Genomic DNA, 15,730 nt, shown 5'->3' on the forward strand with positions numbered 1-15,730 from the left:
CTTCTTCTCTTTGTACCACATTGAAAGAATGAGATGCTTCAGTTTTCCTGCCTAAACATTTTTCCATATATATATATTTATATTTAAAGCAGAGATTTCAATTAATCTCCTACATGAATTCTCTTTCATGATGCTCTTACTACCTTGTTTCTATGTCACAAATGTCTTCTCTCTCTCTCTCTCTCTCTCTCTCTCTCTCTCTCTCTCTCTCTCTCTCTCTCTCTCTCTCTCTCTCTCCTGATAGTATAAGAAAACAAATACACCGGTTCAATGACAAAGCATAAAAAATGACACAAGAGGGGGAAAGTTTCATTTAGAATGATAGAGGGGTACCTGACATTTTCTCTTCCTCAAGATTGAGTTTCTGAAATGCCTGGTGGATTTTGGTGTGATATTAGGAGGCACGTGGAAGTGATGCACACTTCGCCTTTGCTTTTCACTTCAACTTTATTTTTCACTTAGGCATTTATCAATTTGGAATGGATACTACCCTTTAAGGACAGAATTCTCTTAAGGTTTCATTTGAGAAAATTACAATGTCATTGTCATTGCCATGGGGCCTGCTGTTCTAGTCCTTGTAGTTAATACTCAAGATTTATAGATTTCAGTTTCTGAAGAGCAAAACTTTAATAGGTTCTTAATTACAACTTTCAAGTCAAGTCAAGTCACAGGCCACAAAGGCTTTACCCAATTGACTCTAATGGGATTTCTACTGGTTGTCTCTGCAAATGACTAACAATGGATTTCTTCTATCAAGCAGGATACTTGCATGGCAAAAATGTAAATGTTGTTTGTTGAAATATTATTCAGACAAATCCATAGTTTTTAACTTTTTAACACATTTAGTTTCTTGGTGTGCACAGAAACTGCTTTAAAATAAACAGTGAAGTATATACCAGTTCCAAATCAAATATTCCTAGAACATATTCTTCTGCATATTATTACCTACCTATTTTGCAACCAGTAGAGCTAGAGCTCTACCACTTGAGCCACAGCACCACTTCCAGCTTTTTTTTATGTATGTGATACTGAGGAATTGAACCTGGGCCTTCGTGCTTGCTAAGCAAACACTCTACCACTAGGCCAAACTCCCAGCCCTGAGTAATAATTTTTATAAGCAATTCAGGTTGTTATGAAGTTTAAATCACTTAATATATGTAATGTGCTTATTATAGCAAATATTGATGCCCAGAAGCTACTTAACTGATGCTTGTCACATATTGAGCACAAGCACTTAGCTAAATAAGTGACTGTAAAATCCAAAGAACTTGAGAATTTGATGTTCTTTCTTGCAGGTGAATAATTATGGAAAATATAAATGAATACTTACTAAACTATAGAGGCTATAATTTTGAACGCTCTATAGTTGACATTGAGTTCCTTGAAAATATGGAAGATTTTGAAATTAGAGATGAAGATATTTTTGTGATTACATATCCAAAGTCTGGTGAGTGCAAACAGTGGGTTATCTTTTGTTGGTGGTGGTAGTGGTTGGTTGGTTCTGGGTTTTGGGTTTTTTTTTGTTTGTTTGTTTATTTGTTTGTTTGTCCTCAGCTTGAACGAAGGGCACATTTACTTGGTGCCCTTGCTTACTCCGAGCCTTTTGCTGGTTGTTTTGGAAAGGGGAATTTTGTAGACTTGCCTGCCCGGATTGAATCATAATCCTGCAGATCTCAGTTTTCCCATTACCTATAATTACAGATGTGAGCCATCAACACTGATGGCTCACAGTAGCAGTAGGCCATTGTGTCACTGCCTTTCTTTGGTAATACCTGTATAGAAATGTGCTCTTTTTCCAGAAATGAGCAGTAGCTCAATCTATCTTTTCAAATCAGAGAAAAATTAAAACAAAACTCGAGGTCTTTGATACAAGGCCCTTTGTGACACACATGTTATCAATTTTGATAACAAATATAAAGTCAGATACTGAGCTACAAGGCGGACTTGGTAAATGCTGACCTACTGGCTGAGTCTGTTGGACAGATTTGGAACAGGCAGAAATCATTTCACCAATGCCTCATTCATTAAAGATGCTTTATCTCCCATAAATATTAATTTTCTAGCTTCATGCTTGTGGCTCATGTTGTAATCTTAGCTACTTGGGAAGGTGAGGACAAGAGGATCACAGTGTAGAACAGTCCAAGCCCAAAAGATCAGAAGACCCCATTCTCACCCCATATCTGGAATCAGTGGCAAACACCTGTTATCCTGTTCTTCCAGAGGCTGCACTTGAAAGAATCGTGGTGCCATGGTGCCCAACCATGGTTCTTAGAAGGAGCTGAGTTTTTGTAGTGATGAAGCTGACTACGAAGTAGAACTGTAGTTGAGGTTTCACATAAAATTGCTCGTTTAGTTATGAGGTGATACCTTAAGTCAAGAAGGGCAGTCAAACATGTTTTGCTCATGAAAGTAAATAAAAGTCATTTTGAAATACATTACTTCACTTCAAGACCGGCTTTGCCTTTCATCTTTGAAATGTGTAAATATTTTGGAGAATTTCAAGGATACTTTGAAGAGGTCATTCCCTCTTACTGTAGATGTGAAACCTAAAGTCGAACATTTTGCCCTGTATATATGCTAATGCGCTATGGCTTCATAGATGCTGGCAGAAGACAAGAGACTCTTGGGTCAGAGACAGGATTTTGTCACTAGTAACAGCAGCTGGGATATTTACAGGGATTCCCTTTAGAGAGTTATCTCACACTAATCTTCGTGATTGCCTGTCGTTTAGGGGGAGAAGCAGGAGCATTCTGATGAGCTAGAACATACTAATGTATGAAGTAAATGGTATTTACCTAGTAAATGACCATACCAAAGCCTAGATAATTAGAGCAGTATGTAAGGTCATTGCCTATTTTGTAGAAATTAGGCCTCAGTTGTGGTTTTGGTGTACCTTCCCAGACTCTACAACATTATCTGTGACAGCCAGGCAAAGTCCATGACATTGAGCTATAATAAGACTTAGCAGCAAAAGAACCACACAAACCAGTAATCTGGAGATGATCATCCAACTCAGGTGGCAACTACATAACCTAGTGCCACAGGTGTTCACTGGGAGACCCTCGGTCAAGATTGGATGGGTGGTGCGTGCTTGTAATGAGCCTTTCATGGCTACCAGCTCTGGGATACATTATATAACCAGAACTTTCAGGCTTGCGAGCTCCAGTTCATATGATACATTGTTTTGTCTTCCTTGGAGTAATAGAAGTTATATGTTCAAGTCCATATAACCACTCTTAACACATTTTGAAATAAGCATTAAGAAATAAGGCCCTAAGTAATTCCATTTCATTGGACACCTGTGGGTCCAGTGCAAATAAAAATAATTTGAAGATTTACACAAATCTCCCATTTTTTCCCTAAACCCCTGATCTTCATAGAACTGATTGAAAAACTAAATCTCAATAAGAACATTGAAATGTTTGCCTTTCATTTTTCACATAATAATGTGTGTTATGGTAAATCCCTATGAAAATGTCACAAAACCATTCCATAAGGAGGAGATTTTGAATGGTGGGAAGCCAGAAAAGGGAAAGAAAGCAAGCATTCTCTAATTAATTTGTCTATACTTCTAAAAAGCTTTTATGAAAGCAGACTTATCTGAGGTTTTCCATACAAAGCCTGGAGACTCTTATCTCCAATTAATCTCTAGAAAATGGGAAGTGGGGCTGAGGCTCATGCGTGGGGCAGTAGCCTTGAGCTGAAGAGCTCAGGGACAGCGCCCAGGCCAGAGTTTCAAGTTCCATAACCCTTCCCCCTCCCCTCCCCCCCAAAAGGAAAGCAGTCTTAAAAAGGTGACCGAGATAGTCCAAAGGACAGTAAAAAGGGACTCACTAAACAACTGTATAGTTTATCAAGAAATGAGCTTGAGGCTCCAAACATAGAATAGCAGGAAAATGCTACTTGCTCTGACGTGATCAGTTCACACTGTGTGCATGTGTGATTTTTTAAAAAAAAAAAAAAAGAAAGGAAAGAAAAATACAGCTGGGTGTTGTGGCTCCCACCAATAATCCTAGCTACTCAAGAGGCTGAGGTCTGAGGATCATGGTTCAAAGCCAGCCTGGACACTAGAGACCAGGAGACCCTTACCTCCAATTAATCACTAGAAAATGGGAAGTGGGTCTGTGGCTCAAGGGTGGTAGCCTTGAGCTGAAGAGCTCAGGGACAGCGCCCAGGCCCACACCCACCCCCCCCCAAAAAAAATATATATACACTGTATTCATTATACAACTATTGTATGTCAGTCAAAAATTAAAATTACAAAATGACCTTATATGGCGCATAAGAAACACAGGCAAGGTCCTACACAATTAATCTGAATAATCACAGTTCAGAGATGAGAGCAATCACAATTCTCTAGATGAAAGGACTTAAGAGTTCCTACTTCTTTTTTTTTTTTTGGTGGGTCATGGAGCTTGAACTCGACCTGGGCACTAGCCCTGAGCTCTTCAGCTCAAGGCTGTCCTACCCTTGAGCCACACCCCACTTCCTATTCTCTAGTGATTAATTGGAGGTAAGAATCTCAGGTCCTTTTGTGCCCATGCTGGCTTTGAACCTTGATCCTTGGATCTCAGCCTCCTGAGTTGCTAGGATTACAAGAGTGAGCCACCATGCCCGGCCAAGAGTTCCTACTGTTATCTTTACTAATTTACTACTAGATTCACATGACCAAATTAAACAAATAAATGAGCATCCTTGGGGTTGTTAAAAGAGAACATGAAGTTAAGATGAATGACCTGTTGACATTTATTATTAAAAAAACTACTTGATCACTGAAAATAGGGTCATTGATTTTTCAGGTACCATATGGACTCAACAGATACTCAGCTTGATATTTTTTGAGAAGTATCGCAATGGGACAGAAAACACAAAAACAATTGATAAAGTCCCTTTCTTTGAATACAATCTTTATCAAATAGACTATGCCAATAGACCATCACCTCGTCTCTTCTCCTCCCACCTTCCATATTATTTAGTACCCAGAGGTTTGAAGAGCAAAAAAGTTAAGGTATGTCATGGAGTTTACACAGATGAAATGCCTTCTTTCAGTGTTGTATTTTGGTATTATAACACACATTGCTATGAACATTTTTGTCATGGTCTCCAGGCACATTTGCATGATTCTCCTAAAATTAGGATGTTCAATTTTATGGTGTACTTGTATTTCTGAGAAGTATGTATTTATACATTTATGCTGGAGCCAGCAGCAGATGAGGTTTTTGTTGGGGGGGGTCATGGGGCTTGCACTGGGCCTGGACACTGTCCCTGAGCTCTTCAGCTCAAGGCTAACCACCCTTCCCTTGAGCCAAGCCCCACTTCCCATTTTCTAGAGGTTAATTGGAGATAAGAGTCTCAGGTTCTTTTGTGCCCTGGCTGGCTTTGAACCTTGGTCCTCAGATCTCAGCCTCCTGAGTACCTAGGATTACAGGTGTGAATCACCATGCCCGGCTTTAACTAGTAGCTTTGCATGCCAAACTTGCAAGTATTTGTCAATATAGTCTTTTTTTCTGAGATAAGGTCTCCCTAATTTTGCCCAGGCAATCTTCCTGTCTCACCTTCTGAAAAATGTATTTGCACAATAGCTAACACCTGATGCAATATTGCAAATTTGTATAACCTTACAATATATTTAAACTTAGTTTCAAAATTTATTATACATACATAATTCATTTAATTTTGAGACAATGTTTTACTAGGTAGCACAGCTGGCCTTGAACTATTCCTGATTACAAGCTTCAGCCACCAGCTTATAAAAAAATATTTGTGGGGCTGGGAGTTTGGCCTAGTGGTGGAGTGCTTGCCTAGCACGCACAAAGACCTGGGTTTGATTCCTCCTCGGTACCACATACATAGAAAAAAGCCAGAAATGGTGCTGAGGCTCAAGTAATAGAGCCCTAGCCTTGAGAAAGTCCAAGGACAGTGCTTAGGTTCTGAGCTCAAGCCCAGGATTGTCAAAAAAAATGTTTTTTTATTTTTCAGAAATTTATTATATGTAATCTAAATTTTATTTCTGCTTTGTCTTGCAATATTAGGGCACAAACCTAGGGCCTATGTGCAAGCTACATGAACAAACTACCATGAAGCTACATTTGCAACTCCTTAATCCAATTTTAAAAGACTTTCTGTGTGTGTGCCAATACTGGGGCTTGAACTCAGGGACTGGGCACTGTCTCTTATCTTTTTCACTCAAAGATGGGTTTCTACCACTGGAGCCACAGATCCATTTCTTGCCTTTTGATGGTTTATAAGAGATAAAAGTCCCACTGACTTTCTGGCCCAAGCTAACTTTGAACCATGGTCCTCAAATCTCAGTCTCCAGAGTAGCTAAGATTACAGGCATGAGCCATTGGCACTTGCTGAAAAGTATTTTTTTAAGTGTGCAACTTTTCCTTTTTTTTTAGTCTATATAGATCATTATTTGTATCTACCTACTTAAGTAGATTCATGTTTCACCATCTCCATTATTACTACGGCTACAGAAAATATCACATATCACAGAATACTCATGACTGCAAGGGTGCAACGTCTATGGAAACTAACTTTCAATATTTATCAACACTGAAAGTAATATATATATTTTTACAAATATGCCCTACACTGTAGGAAAGAGTGTAGGAGGTAAAAGCATTCATTTCAACAGTGTTTGTAACAGTAAAAAGAAAAAGTTTTAAACTACCTAAATTTTCATGAATGGATGAAAATAATGATGATTGATATTTGTATTAAAATGTTAGTTAACTAAAGATACTGTAAAAATAACCAAGAATTATTTTGTAATTTATCTTTCAGATGCTTTATGTCTATAGAAATCCTAAAGATGTTTTGGTCTCATTTTTTCATTTTTCAAACTGGACGTCTGTATTAGAACCTGCAGATACCATAGAACAATATATGGAAATGTTTCTAGATGGAGAAGGTAACTATGAGTCTGTTTACCTAGAGAAATGTTAACAAAGAAACTCTGTAAGGCTACCACTTATTCACATTTTCCCCCTTAGGGAGCTCATTTCATAATGATGTAAAAACAAGCCATCATCAGAAAATGTACATAGTCAGGCATGGTGGCTTACTTCAGTTAATATGATTGTTTCCAAGTCTTTCCATTTCCTTACAAATGGGGTGATGCCATTCTTTCTGATGGCAGCATAGAATTCCATTGTGTATAAATACCATATCTTCATGATCCAATCATCTATTGAGTGGCATCTGGGTTGGTTCCATATCTTTGCTATGGTAAATAGTACTGCAATGAACATCATTGTGCTAGTGGATTTAGTATGTCCTTGTTTCTGGACGATTGGATAAATGCCAGGGAGTGGAATTGCTGGGTCATAGGGGAGCTCTATGTTTAGTCTTTTGAGGCACTGACATACTGCTTTCCATAGTGGTTGAATGAGTTTGCACTCCCACCAACAGTGTAGTAATGATCCCTCCTGGCCACATCCCCACCAGCAACTGTTGCTATTAGATTTCTTTTTTTTTAATTTTAATTTTATTTATTTTTTTCTTTTCTTTTTTATTGTAATTAATAAAAGGGTTACATGATATTTGCCAGATAGAAGGTATATTAATTCACATACATTGATATCCTTTCACATGCCTTGGTACCCATTACCCTTCCTCCCCCCCTCTTGGTTTTCCCCCCTTCCCTATCAAATTTCAAATAACCAAATACAAATAAATTCAATATATCAGATAACAAAGTGAGATACTGTAACAATATGAGATACCCAAGGGACAGCAAAGGAGATGAGAGATAACATAGTACATTAAGGACAACAGTCATTCGTTATATGGCTTTTGTTTCAATATCCTGGAGGTCCTTTCAATTAGCTTCATACTATATGGCCTTATGTATCAAGGTTTTGCTCTATTGCAGATCTCTGCTAGTAGAGCCCAAGGTTTCTACTGATTATGACAAGCTATTAGATTTCTTGATCCTGGCCATTCTAATTGGAGTGAGGTGGAATCTCAGAGTTGTTTTGATTTGCATTTCTTTTATGACCAGAGATGTGGAGCCTTGAAGAGACTTATCTTAAAGACATCTTCTAACTTAAATCTGTGGGTCTCTTAACTGTGGGTGCTTTCTTGCTTGCATAAAGTTTGGAGAGGCAGATTTACATGAAAATCACATGATTGCCTTGAGAGAGACATATGTATCTCTAGTGGTGGAGTCTTTCTTTTGATTTCTGCCAATTGTAAATCAGGAAAGAAATCATACAATTTGTTTCTCGATTAATGCCACACCTTGACCTTGCCCCTCATTAAACTTTCCCTTCAGTGGTAGGAAGCCGGTGGTTTGATCACATTAAAGGCTGGTTTGAACATAGACATGACTTCAATATTCTGTTCCTGAGTTATGAAGAAATGAAGAAGGTAGGTTGAAAGGGTAATACATCTTGAATTATTTCCTTTTTGCCTCTTTGCTTTTTAGTCTTCTTTCTAGCCCCAGACTTTTTTATGCTATAGTTATTTTTCAGATATCTCACATTTTCCCAGGGCTGTTTCACACCATGGTGTTTCTACATGAATTTTTTGGATTCCGTTTTCTATATTTACAATGAATAAATTTAGAATTTTGATGAGGATTGCATTAGATCTGTAGATTTGTTTGTACTACAAACAAAATCTGTGGCTACCCCTGGAGCCACAGCCCCACTTTCAGTTTCCTAGTGAGTAATTGGATATGAGTCTTATGGTCTTTTGTGCCCTAGCTGTCTTTGAACCTTGTCCCTCAGATCTCAGCCTCCTGAGTAGCCAGAATCACAGGCATGAGCCACTGCGCTCAGTTAGATGACTTTTGACAAAAGATTTTCCTGCTTCTATTGAGATGATGGTGTGATTTTTCATACTTGATTTTGTTTATCTTCTGTATTAATTTTTTGATTTGCATGTGTTGAAATCATCCTTGCATTTCTTAAATTAAACCAACTTGGTAATTATGTATGATTTTTTTTTTACTATCTGTAAGTAGTTGTACAGAGGAGTTGCCATTCAACAAAGCAGTTCATAAATACAATGTGTCTTGATCTATCTTGCCGTTTTCAACATTCTCATCTACCCCTTACAACTCACTCCTCTCCTTTCCTTAATGTTTAGGTTGTGTATTGATTTTTTTGCCATTTAACAGTGTAGTTTATGTATACAATGAATTTTGATCTGTCGCATCCCTTCAACATCTTCACTCCCTTCAAGCCAACCTTCCCCTTAATTTTCTCAGTTCTATAGTATATACAATGAATTCTTGTTTTTCTCCTTCCTTTCTCCCTCTTTTCTTGGCCCCACCCTCCCCTCTTTGAAAGTATTTTATGAGAATGCTTGTGTCTGTGTTAATCAAATAAATTGCTCTCCAATTTTCTTTTCTATTTTTTTTACCTTTTTTTTTCTTGCCCTTAACCACTTGGGTTTAGTGTAAAACTAGCTCAATAGAATTAATTTAATAATTTTCTCTCTGCTTCCATTTCATATAATAGTTTGAAGAATACTGATGCTTGATCTTTAAAGTTCAATTGGAATTCAGAAGTGAATCTGAATCTTATTTCTGGAAGACTCTTCAGCACTACTTCAATGTAATTTTTCCAATATATGTTTTTTCATCTGGTTTATATTGCCTTGATTCAGTTTTGACAAAGCGCATCTGCAAATTCATCCATTTTTTTCTAGATGTTGTAATTTATTGGAATATAAATTTTGAAAGCATTCCCTAATAATTCTCCAGGAATGACCTTTTTCTTTTTCTTCTATTATTTTCTTTCCTTCTTTCTTTTTTTGCCAGTCCTGGAGCTTGAACTCAGGGCCTGCGCACTGTCCTTGGGCTTTCTATAGGCTAGCACTCTACCACTTGAGCCACAGCACCATTTCCAGCTTTTTTTTTTTAATATGTATGTGGTACCAAGGAATCAAACCCAGGGTTTTGAGCATGCTAGGTGAGCACTCTATCACTAGGATATGCTCTCAGACCCTTTTGTTGTTGTTGTTTTTATTTCTTTTGAGTACTACTTTGTTGGGTGAGATTCCTTTCTCCCTCCTTCCCTCCTTCCCCACCTTCTTTCTTGCTGTAGAAAGATACCAAACTTCATTAGATTTTTTTTATAGAAATGGAGATAATAAAGTTAGTTTTCTCTCCATTTTGTTTGGATTCATTTCATATCCTGAGCCAACTTGCGTTCTATGTCTTTCTTGGTCACACCATGCTTCATGCTTCACTGTAATTCTTATGCCTTTTTATTTTTAGGGGCTAATTGGCAAAAACTTAGTCATGAGAATTTTTTTTAAACTACATGAGATTAACCATAAGGAGAAAAAAGAAAAGAAATAACTGCACATGGTACATTAAGAACAACAATCACAAAGATAAACCTCTCGTTTCCATATCCTAGAGTTCATTTTGTTTAGTCTCATCCTAAATGACCATATGTACATAGCTTTTGCGCTATTGTAATCCTTTGCTAGGAGAGTCCTAGATGTGTACTAATTATTAAAAATGAGGGAAAACCACTGAGCCTATGTTCCTTTGGGTCTGGCTTACATCACTTAATATGACTTTTTCCAAGTCTTTCCATTTCTTTACGAATGGGGCAATGCCATTCTTTCTGATGGCAGTACAGAATTCCATTGAGTATAATACCATATCTTCTTGATCCATTCATCTATAGAGTGGCATCTGGGTTGGTTCCATATCTTAGCTATGATAAGTAATGCTGCAGTGAACATTGTTGTGCTAGTAAGTTTAGTATGCCCTTGCTTCTAGATGTTTGGGTAAATGCCAAGGAGTGGAATTGCTGGGTCATAGGAGAGCGCTATGTTTAATCTTTTGAGGAATCACCATATTGCTTTCCATAGTGGTTGAACAAGTTTACACTCTCACCAACAGTGCAGTAGTGATCCCTCCTGGCCACATCCCTGACAGCATCTGTTGTTATTAGATTTCTTGATCCTGGCCATTCTAACTGGAGTGAGTTGGAATCTCAGAGTTGTTTTGATTTGCATTTCTTTTATGGTCAGAGATGTTGAGCATTTCTTCATGTCTATAGGTTATTCTTACTTCCTCTTCAGAGAAGTCTCTGTTTAAGCCTTTGCCCACCTTTTAATCAGATGGTTGTTTCTTTCAGGATTTGTTTTTGAGAGATTCAATTTTTGAGCTGTAGATTATTTTAGGTACGAGGCCTTTGTCTGTTGTATGATTAGTGAAGATCTTCTCCCACTCTATGGTCTTTCTATTTAACTTGCTATGTCAGAAGCTCTGCAGTTTAATGCAGTCCCATTTATCCAAAATTTCTTTAATTTGTTGTATTTCTGGGTCTTTATTAAGAAAGTTTCAACCTGTGCCAAGGAGATCTAGTGTATCTCCTATTCCTTTCTGTAAAGTTTTCAGGTTATCTGCTTTTGCCTCAAGGTCTTTGATCCATTCATACAACTTTCATATACTGAAAACTTCTCATGCCTTTCACTCATTTCAGGACCTCAGAAGTTCAGTGTTGAAAATCAGCAACTTTTTGGAGAAATCTCTGAGTGAAGAAGATGTGGATGCTGTGGTGAGGCAGGCTACATTTCAGAATATGAAGTCTGATGCACGAGCAAATTATCTTACCATTGTGAATGAGGACGTTGGGGCACGAAACACTGATGGACAATTTTTGCGCAAAGGTGAGGTTCATGCAGTTTGTTTACTTCAGTCCCTAGACTCTAGGTAAAATAATTATATTTCTAATATATTTATCTTATCTGTGTTTTAATATATAAGTGATAAGTTAGTTGCTTTATAAGTAAAATTATTACTGTAGATGACATGACTCAACTCTTTATTATTTTAAAGTAGTCTTATCTGACATCAGTAGATATATTAGACCAGAAATATTTAAATTCTTGTTTTCCTTTATTTATTCTAGATTTTTCTAGGAGTTAAGCTCTCTTACTTTTGCTTTCCCTCTTTCCCAGCTGTTCTAGATTATTCTCAGTGGTAAGTTCTCTCTCTCTCTCTCTCTCTCTCTCTCTCTCTCTCTCTCTCTCTCTCTCTCTCTCTCTCTGTGTCTCACACACACACACACACACACACACACACACACATACTGTATCCTCTAACACTTCCCTTGCTCACAACACCTCTATGGACTTTTGCTGGCTAACTAAAGTCTCTCACATTTTCCTTTCTAGGCTAGCTTCAAACTGAGATCCTCTGAATCTCAACTCCCTAAATAGCTTGCTAGGATTACAGGCATGAGCTACTGGTGCCTGGCTAGAGTGATTTCTAATTCAACCTATCTGCCATGAATTCATTTTATTTATTTATTTATTTATTTATTTATTTATTTATTTATTCATTCATTCATTCATTCATTCATTCATTCATTTATTTTTGTGGGTCATGGCGCTTGAATTTGGCCTGAGCACTGTCCCTGAGCTCTTCAGCTCAAGGCTATCACCCTACCCTTGAGCCAAGCCCCGCTTCCAATTTTCTAGAGGTTAATTGGATATAAGAGTCTCAGGTCCTTTTGTTCCAGGAATGGCTTTGAATGTTGATCCTCATATCTTAGCTTCCTTAGTTGCTAAGATTACAGGTGTGAGCCACTGTACCCAGTTCATTTTTTATTTTATTTTATTTTACTTTTTGTCTTTGGGCTTGAACTTGGCCTGCCCCCTGTCCCTGTGCTCTTCAGCTCAAGGCTACCACCTTACGCTCCCAAGCCCACTTCCTGTTTTCTAGAGGTTAATTTGAGATGAGTCTCGGGTCCTTTTGTGTGCCGGTTGGCTTTGAACTTTGATCCTCAGATCTCAGCCTCTTGAGTAGCTAGGATCACAGGCATGAGCCACCATGCCCAGCCTCATTTATTTTTAAAGTTATTTTAAAAAAAGAACTTTTGCCGGTCCTGGGGCTTGAACTCAGGGCTTGAGCTCTGTCCTTGGGCTTTCCTCAAGGCTAGAGCTCTACCACTTGAGTCACAGTACCACTTCTGGTTTTTTTCTGTGTATGTGGTACCAAGGAATTGAACCTGGGTCTTCGTGTGCTAGGCAAGCACTCTACCACAGGGCCAAACCCCCAGTCCATGAAGTGACTTTTATTGTGCTCTTACTACATTAATTAATATTTTCTTAAGGGACATTTCTGAAATTTGGGGGAAAATGGTGCTGTATGGTTTTGTTTTGTTTTTAACTCAAGACCTTGTGCTTGCTCTGCCACTTGAGCCATAATGCAGCTCTCATTTAAATTAAATTAAATAGTATACTATTCTAATCAACAAATCCTTTGTTTCATTTGTATTTTCTTCTTTAATAACCTATGTACTATTATGATAAGTATAGGATTATAAATAATTATTTGGGTATTGTATGGCAATTAGCCTTGACTTTGAAATTTTATAAGTTTTTCTTTCTTCCATTGCCATTTAATGTCAATCTCCATTTAATATTCACATTCCATGATTAGACAAAAGCAAAGCAATTATCACATCCATCCTAATGGTTTGCTCTCTGTTTCAAAGGCCAACAGTAATGTTGATACAACTTATCTGACTGCTAAAGTTGCCCAATTATTGATTTTACTATAAAATGGTGTGATGATTGCTTGAAAATCTTGTCAAGTAAATCTGCTACAATCACAAACCTGGCACCCCATGTGATCTTGCACATCATTAGTTGGGTATCTTTATATCTTTTTTTTTTGCAATGCAGAAATTAAGAATATATATTCTATAAAGATGTAAGAATATATATTCAATAAATATGTGTTAGGAGTTATATTGATAGAGGTTGGTTAGCCTGATGCTTGACATACAGTAAATAATATATCCATATAGCCTATGGATTTTTTTTCTTCCAAAAGAATGGTGGTAATTGGGAAGGGAGCAATTGAAGAAATGTTAATAAAAGGGAATGTGAACTATGAATATATTTATGATATTACTGAATTCCTGTCTTTTTGACTCATTCCTCTATTATAAGTAAAAGAATAAACCCTATGGAAGGAAACCCACACATAAATTCAACTTGGGTTAGAGAAGGGGCTAAAACGGTTGGATGCCGCTTTACCTTATAGTTTTGCTTGCTCTCCTGTGTGTTGTCCTTGTGTGGATCCCGCTAGGCATGGTCGGCGACTGGAAACGTCATTTCACTGTGGAACAGAATGAAAGATTTGACAGGATTTTCCAGAAGAACATGAAAGATTTTCCCTTGAAGTTCATTTGGGATTTAAATGAGTAGTATAATTGCTATCTTAATGAATAACGTCAGTAACTTTTGCTTGCCATGAAATTACTGAATGCTTTGAAATTTCAAAAGCTGAATTTATTTGGGAGACAAGCAGCATTGGAACCCTGAACAAAAATGACCCAATGTGGCCGGGAGTTTGGCCTAGTGGTTAAAGTGCATGCATGAAGACCAGGGTTCGATTCCTCGGTACCACATACATAGAAAAAAAAAAGCCGGAAGTGGTGCTGAGGCTCAAGTGGTAGAGCTCTAGCCTTGAGAAAGTCCAAGGACAGTGCTCAGGCCCTGAGCTCAAGCCCAGGACTGGCAAAAAAAAAAATGACCCAATGTAATACATAGAACATAACTGGTAGATGAGCATATTTTACTGTACAGGTTTTCTGTACCTGTAATTGAATTTAGGATCAACCAAACATTAAAATTCTTTTAATTTTGATGATTAAATTTGATTCTTAGAATTAAAATAATATGAAGGTTATAATGTGGTACTATGTTTCTTTATAATCATGTAGTAATTCACACTGAAGATCAAGTGATAAAAGAGGAATTAGTGAATACTATGGTTTAGTGATTAACTAGTTGACATAAATTTATTTATTTCCATAATATAAACTCACTACATATGTGCAACATTCATTTATGGAGTTTTTAATTCCTTATTTGATAATGAGAGGATTGAACTCAGAGCCTTCCCATTTTACAGAGCAAGCAGTCTGTCACTTGTGCAGGCACTCTATTACTTGGGCCACATCTCCAGTTCTTTGCTACATGAGTTATTTTTGGAGTCTCATTTTATGCCTAGGCCAGCCTGGGCTGTAATCATCTAGCTTGTGGTTCCCTATATTGCTAGAGACTACAGGTGGATGTTACCAACCCAGGCATTGTACTTACTTCTCCTATGCCTGAAATAATAGCTACTCACCCCTAAGTCCCTGGTCTTTCAGATAGTTCTGCCAGATCTAACTTCAATCAAAGATCCTCTGATCTCCACTTTACAAATTGCTACAATTACAGACTTATAATTCTTGTACTATACTTCTATCATATTCAGGTTAAATTTAGTATTTCTACATTTAATATTCATCATCAAAAAGTGATGTAAAGTCATGTCAAAATTGGAAAAAGTGGGTGAATTTGTTGATCATGCTCAAAAAGGAAAATGATTGCAGTAAAATACAGTGGGAGAAACTTTAAAAGGTTTAGCAAAGTCCAGGCATGTGATCTAGTGGTAGAATGCTTGTCTTCCATGCATGAAGCTCTGGGTTTGCTTCCTTAGTACCACATACTGAGAAAAGGCTGAAAGTGGTGCTGTGACTCAAATAGAAGAGTGCTAGCCTTGGGAAAGCTTAAAGACAGTGCCTAGGCCTGAGTTTAATCCGCAGGACTGGCCAAAAAGAAAGCTTAGCAAATTTAGATAAATATTTGACATTGGTATTATTCATAGTAGTAGTCAAATTCTGGTGAAATTATTTATCAGCTTTTAATTTCTGTACCAAAAAGCCTGAGGAAATCAATTTTTATAAGTTGT

General features: G+C 37.4%; 1 protein-coding gene across 1 annotated transcript; it reads left to right on the forward strand.

Annotated features, from left to right (window-relative positions):
• The first annotated feature begins 1,305 nt into the window (after positions 1-1,305).
• LOC150059759 (amine sulfotransferase-like) lies at positions 1,306-14,200 on the forward strand. Its single transcript, XM_090338242.1, has 6 exons — positions 1,306-1,447; positions 4,800-5,008; positions 6,790-6,916; positions 8,282-8,376; positions 11,460-11,646; positions 14,078-14,200. The coding sequence occupies exons 1-6, from the start codon at positions 1,306-1,308 to the stop codon at positions 14,194-14,196; spliced, it is 879 nt and encodes a 292-aa protein (XP_090194368.1). The 3' UTR covers positions 14,197-14,200.
• Positions 14,201-15,730: the final 1,530 nt, after the last annotated feature.

Source organism: Megascapheus bottae, chromosome 8 (genome assembly GCF_031878675.1).
Source record: "Megascapheus bottae isolate mThoBot1 chromosome 8, mThoBot2.hap1, whole genome shotgun sequence".
NCBI classification, from domain to species: Eukaryota; Metazoa; Chordata; class Mammalia; order Rodentia; family Geomyidae; genus Megascapheus; species Megascapheus bottae.

What these genes read in the sequence shown, in the direction of transcription:
- LOC150059759 (XM_090338242.1), top strand. Translation starts at nt 1,306, where the DNA reads ATGGAAAATATAAATGAATACTTACTAAACTATAGAGGCTATAATTTT. An exon ending in GATTACATATCCAAAGTCTG is followed by an intron (nt 1,448 to 4,799) that starts GTGAGTGCAAAC and finishes TTGATTTTTCAG; the next exon opens with GTACCATATGGACTCAACAG. An exon ending in GTTATGAAGAAATGAAGAAG is followed by an intron (nt 8,377 to 11,459) that starts GTAGGTTGAAAG and finishes CACTCATTTCAG; the next exon opens with GACCTCAGAAGTTCAGTGTT.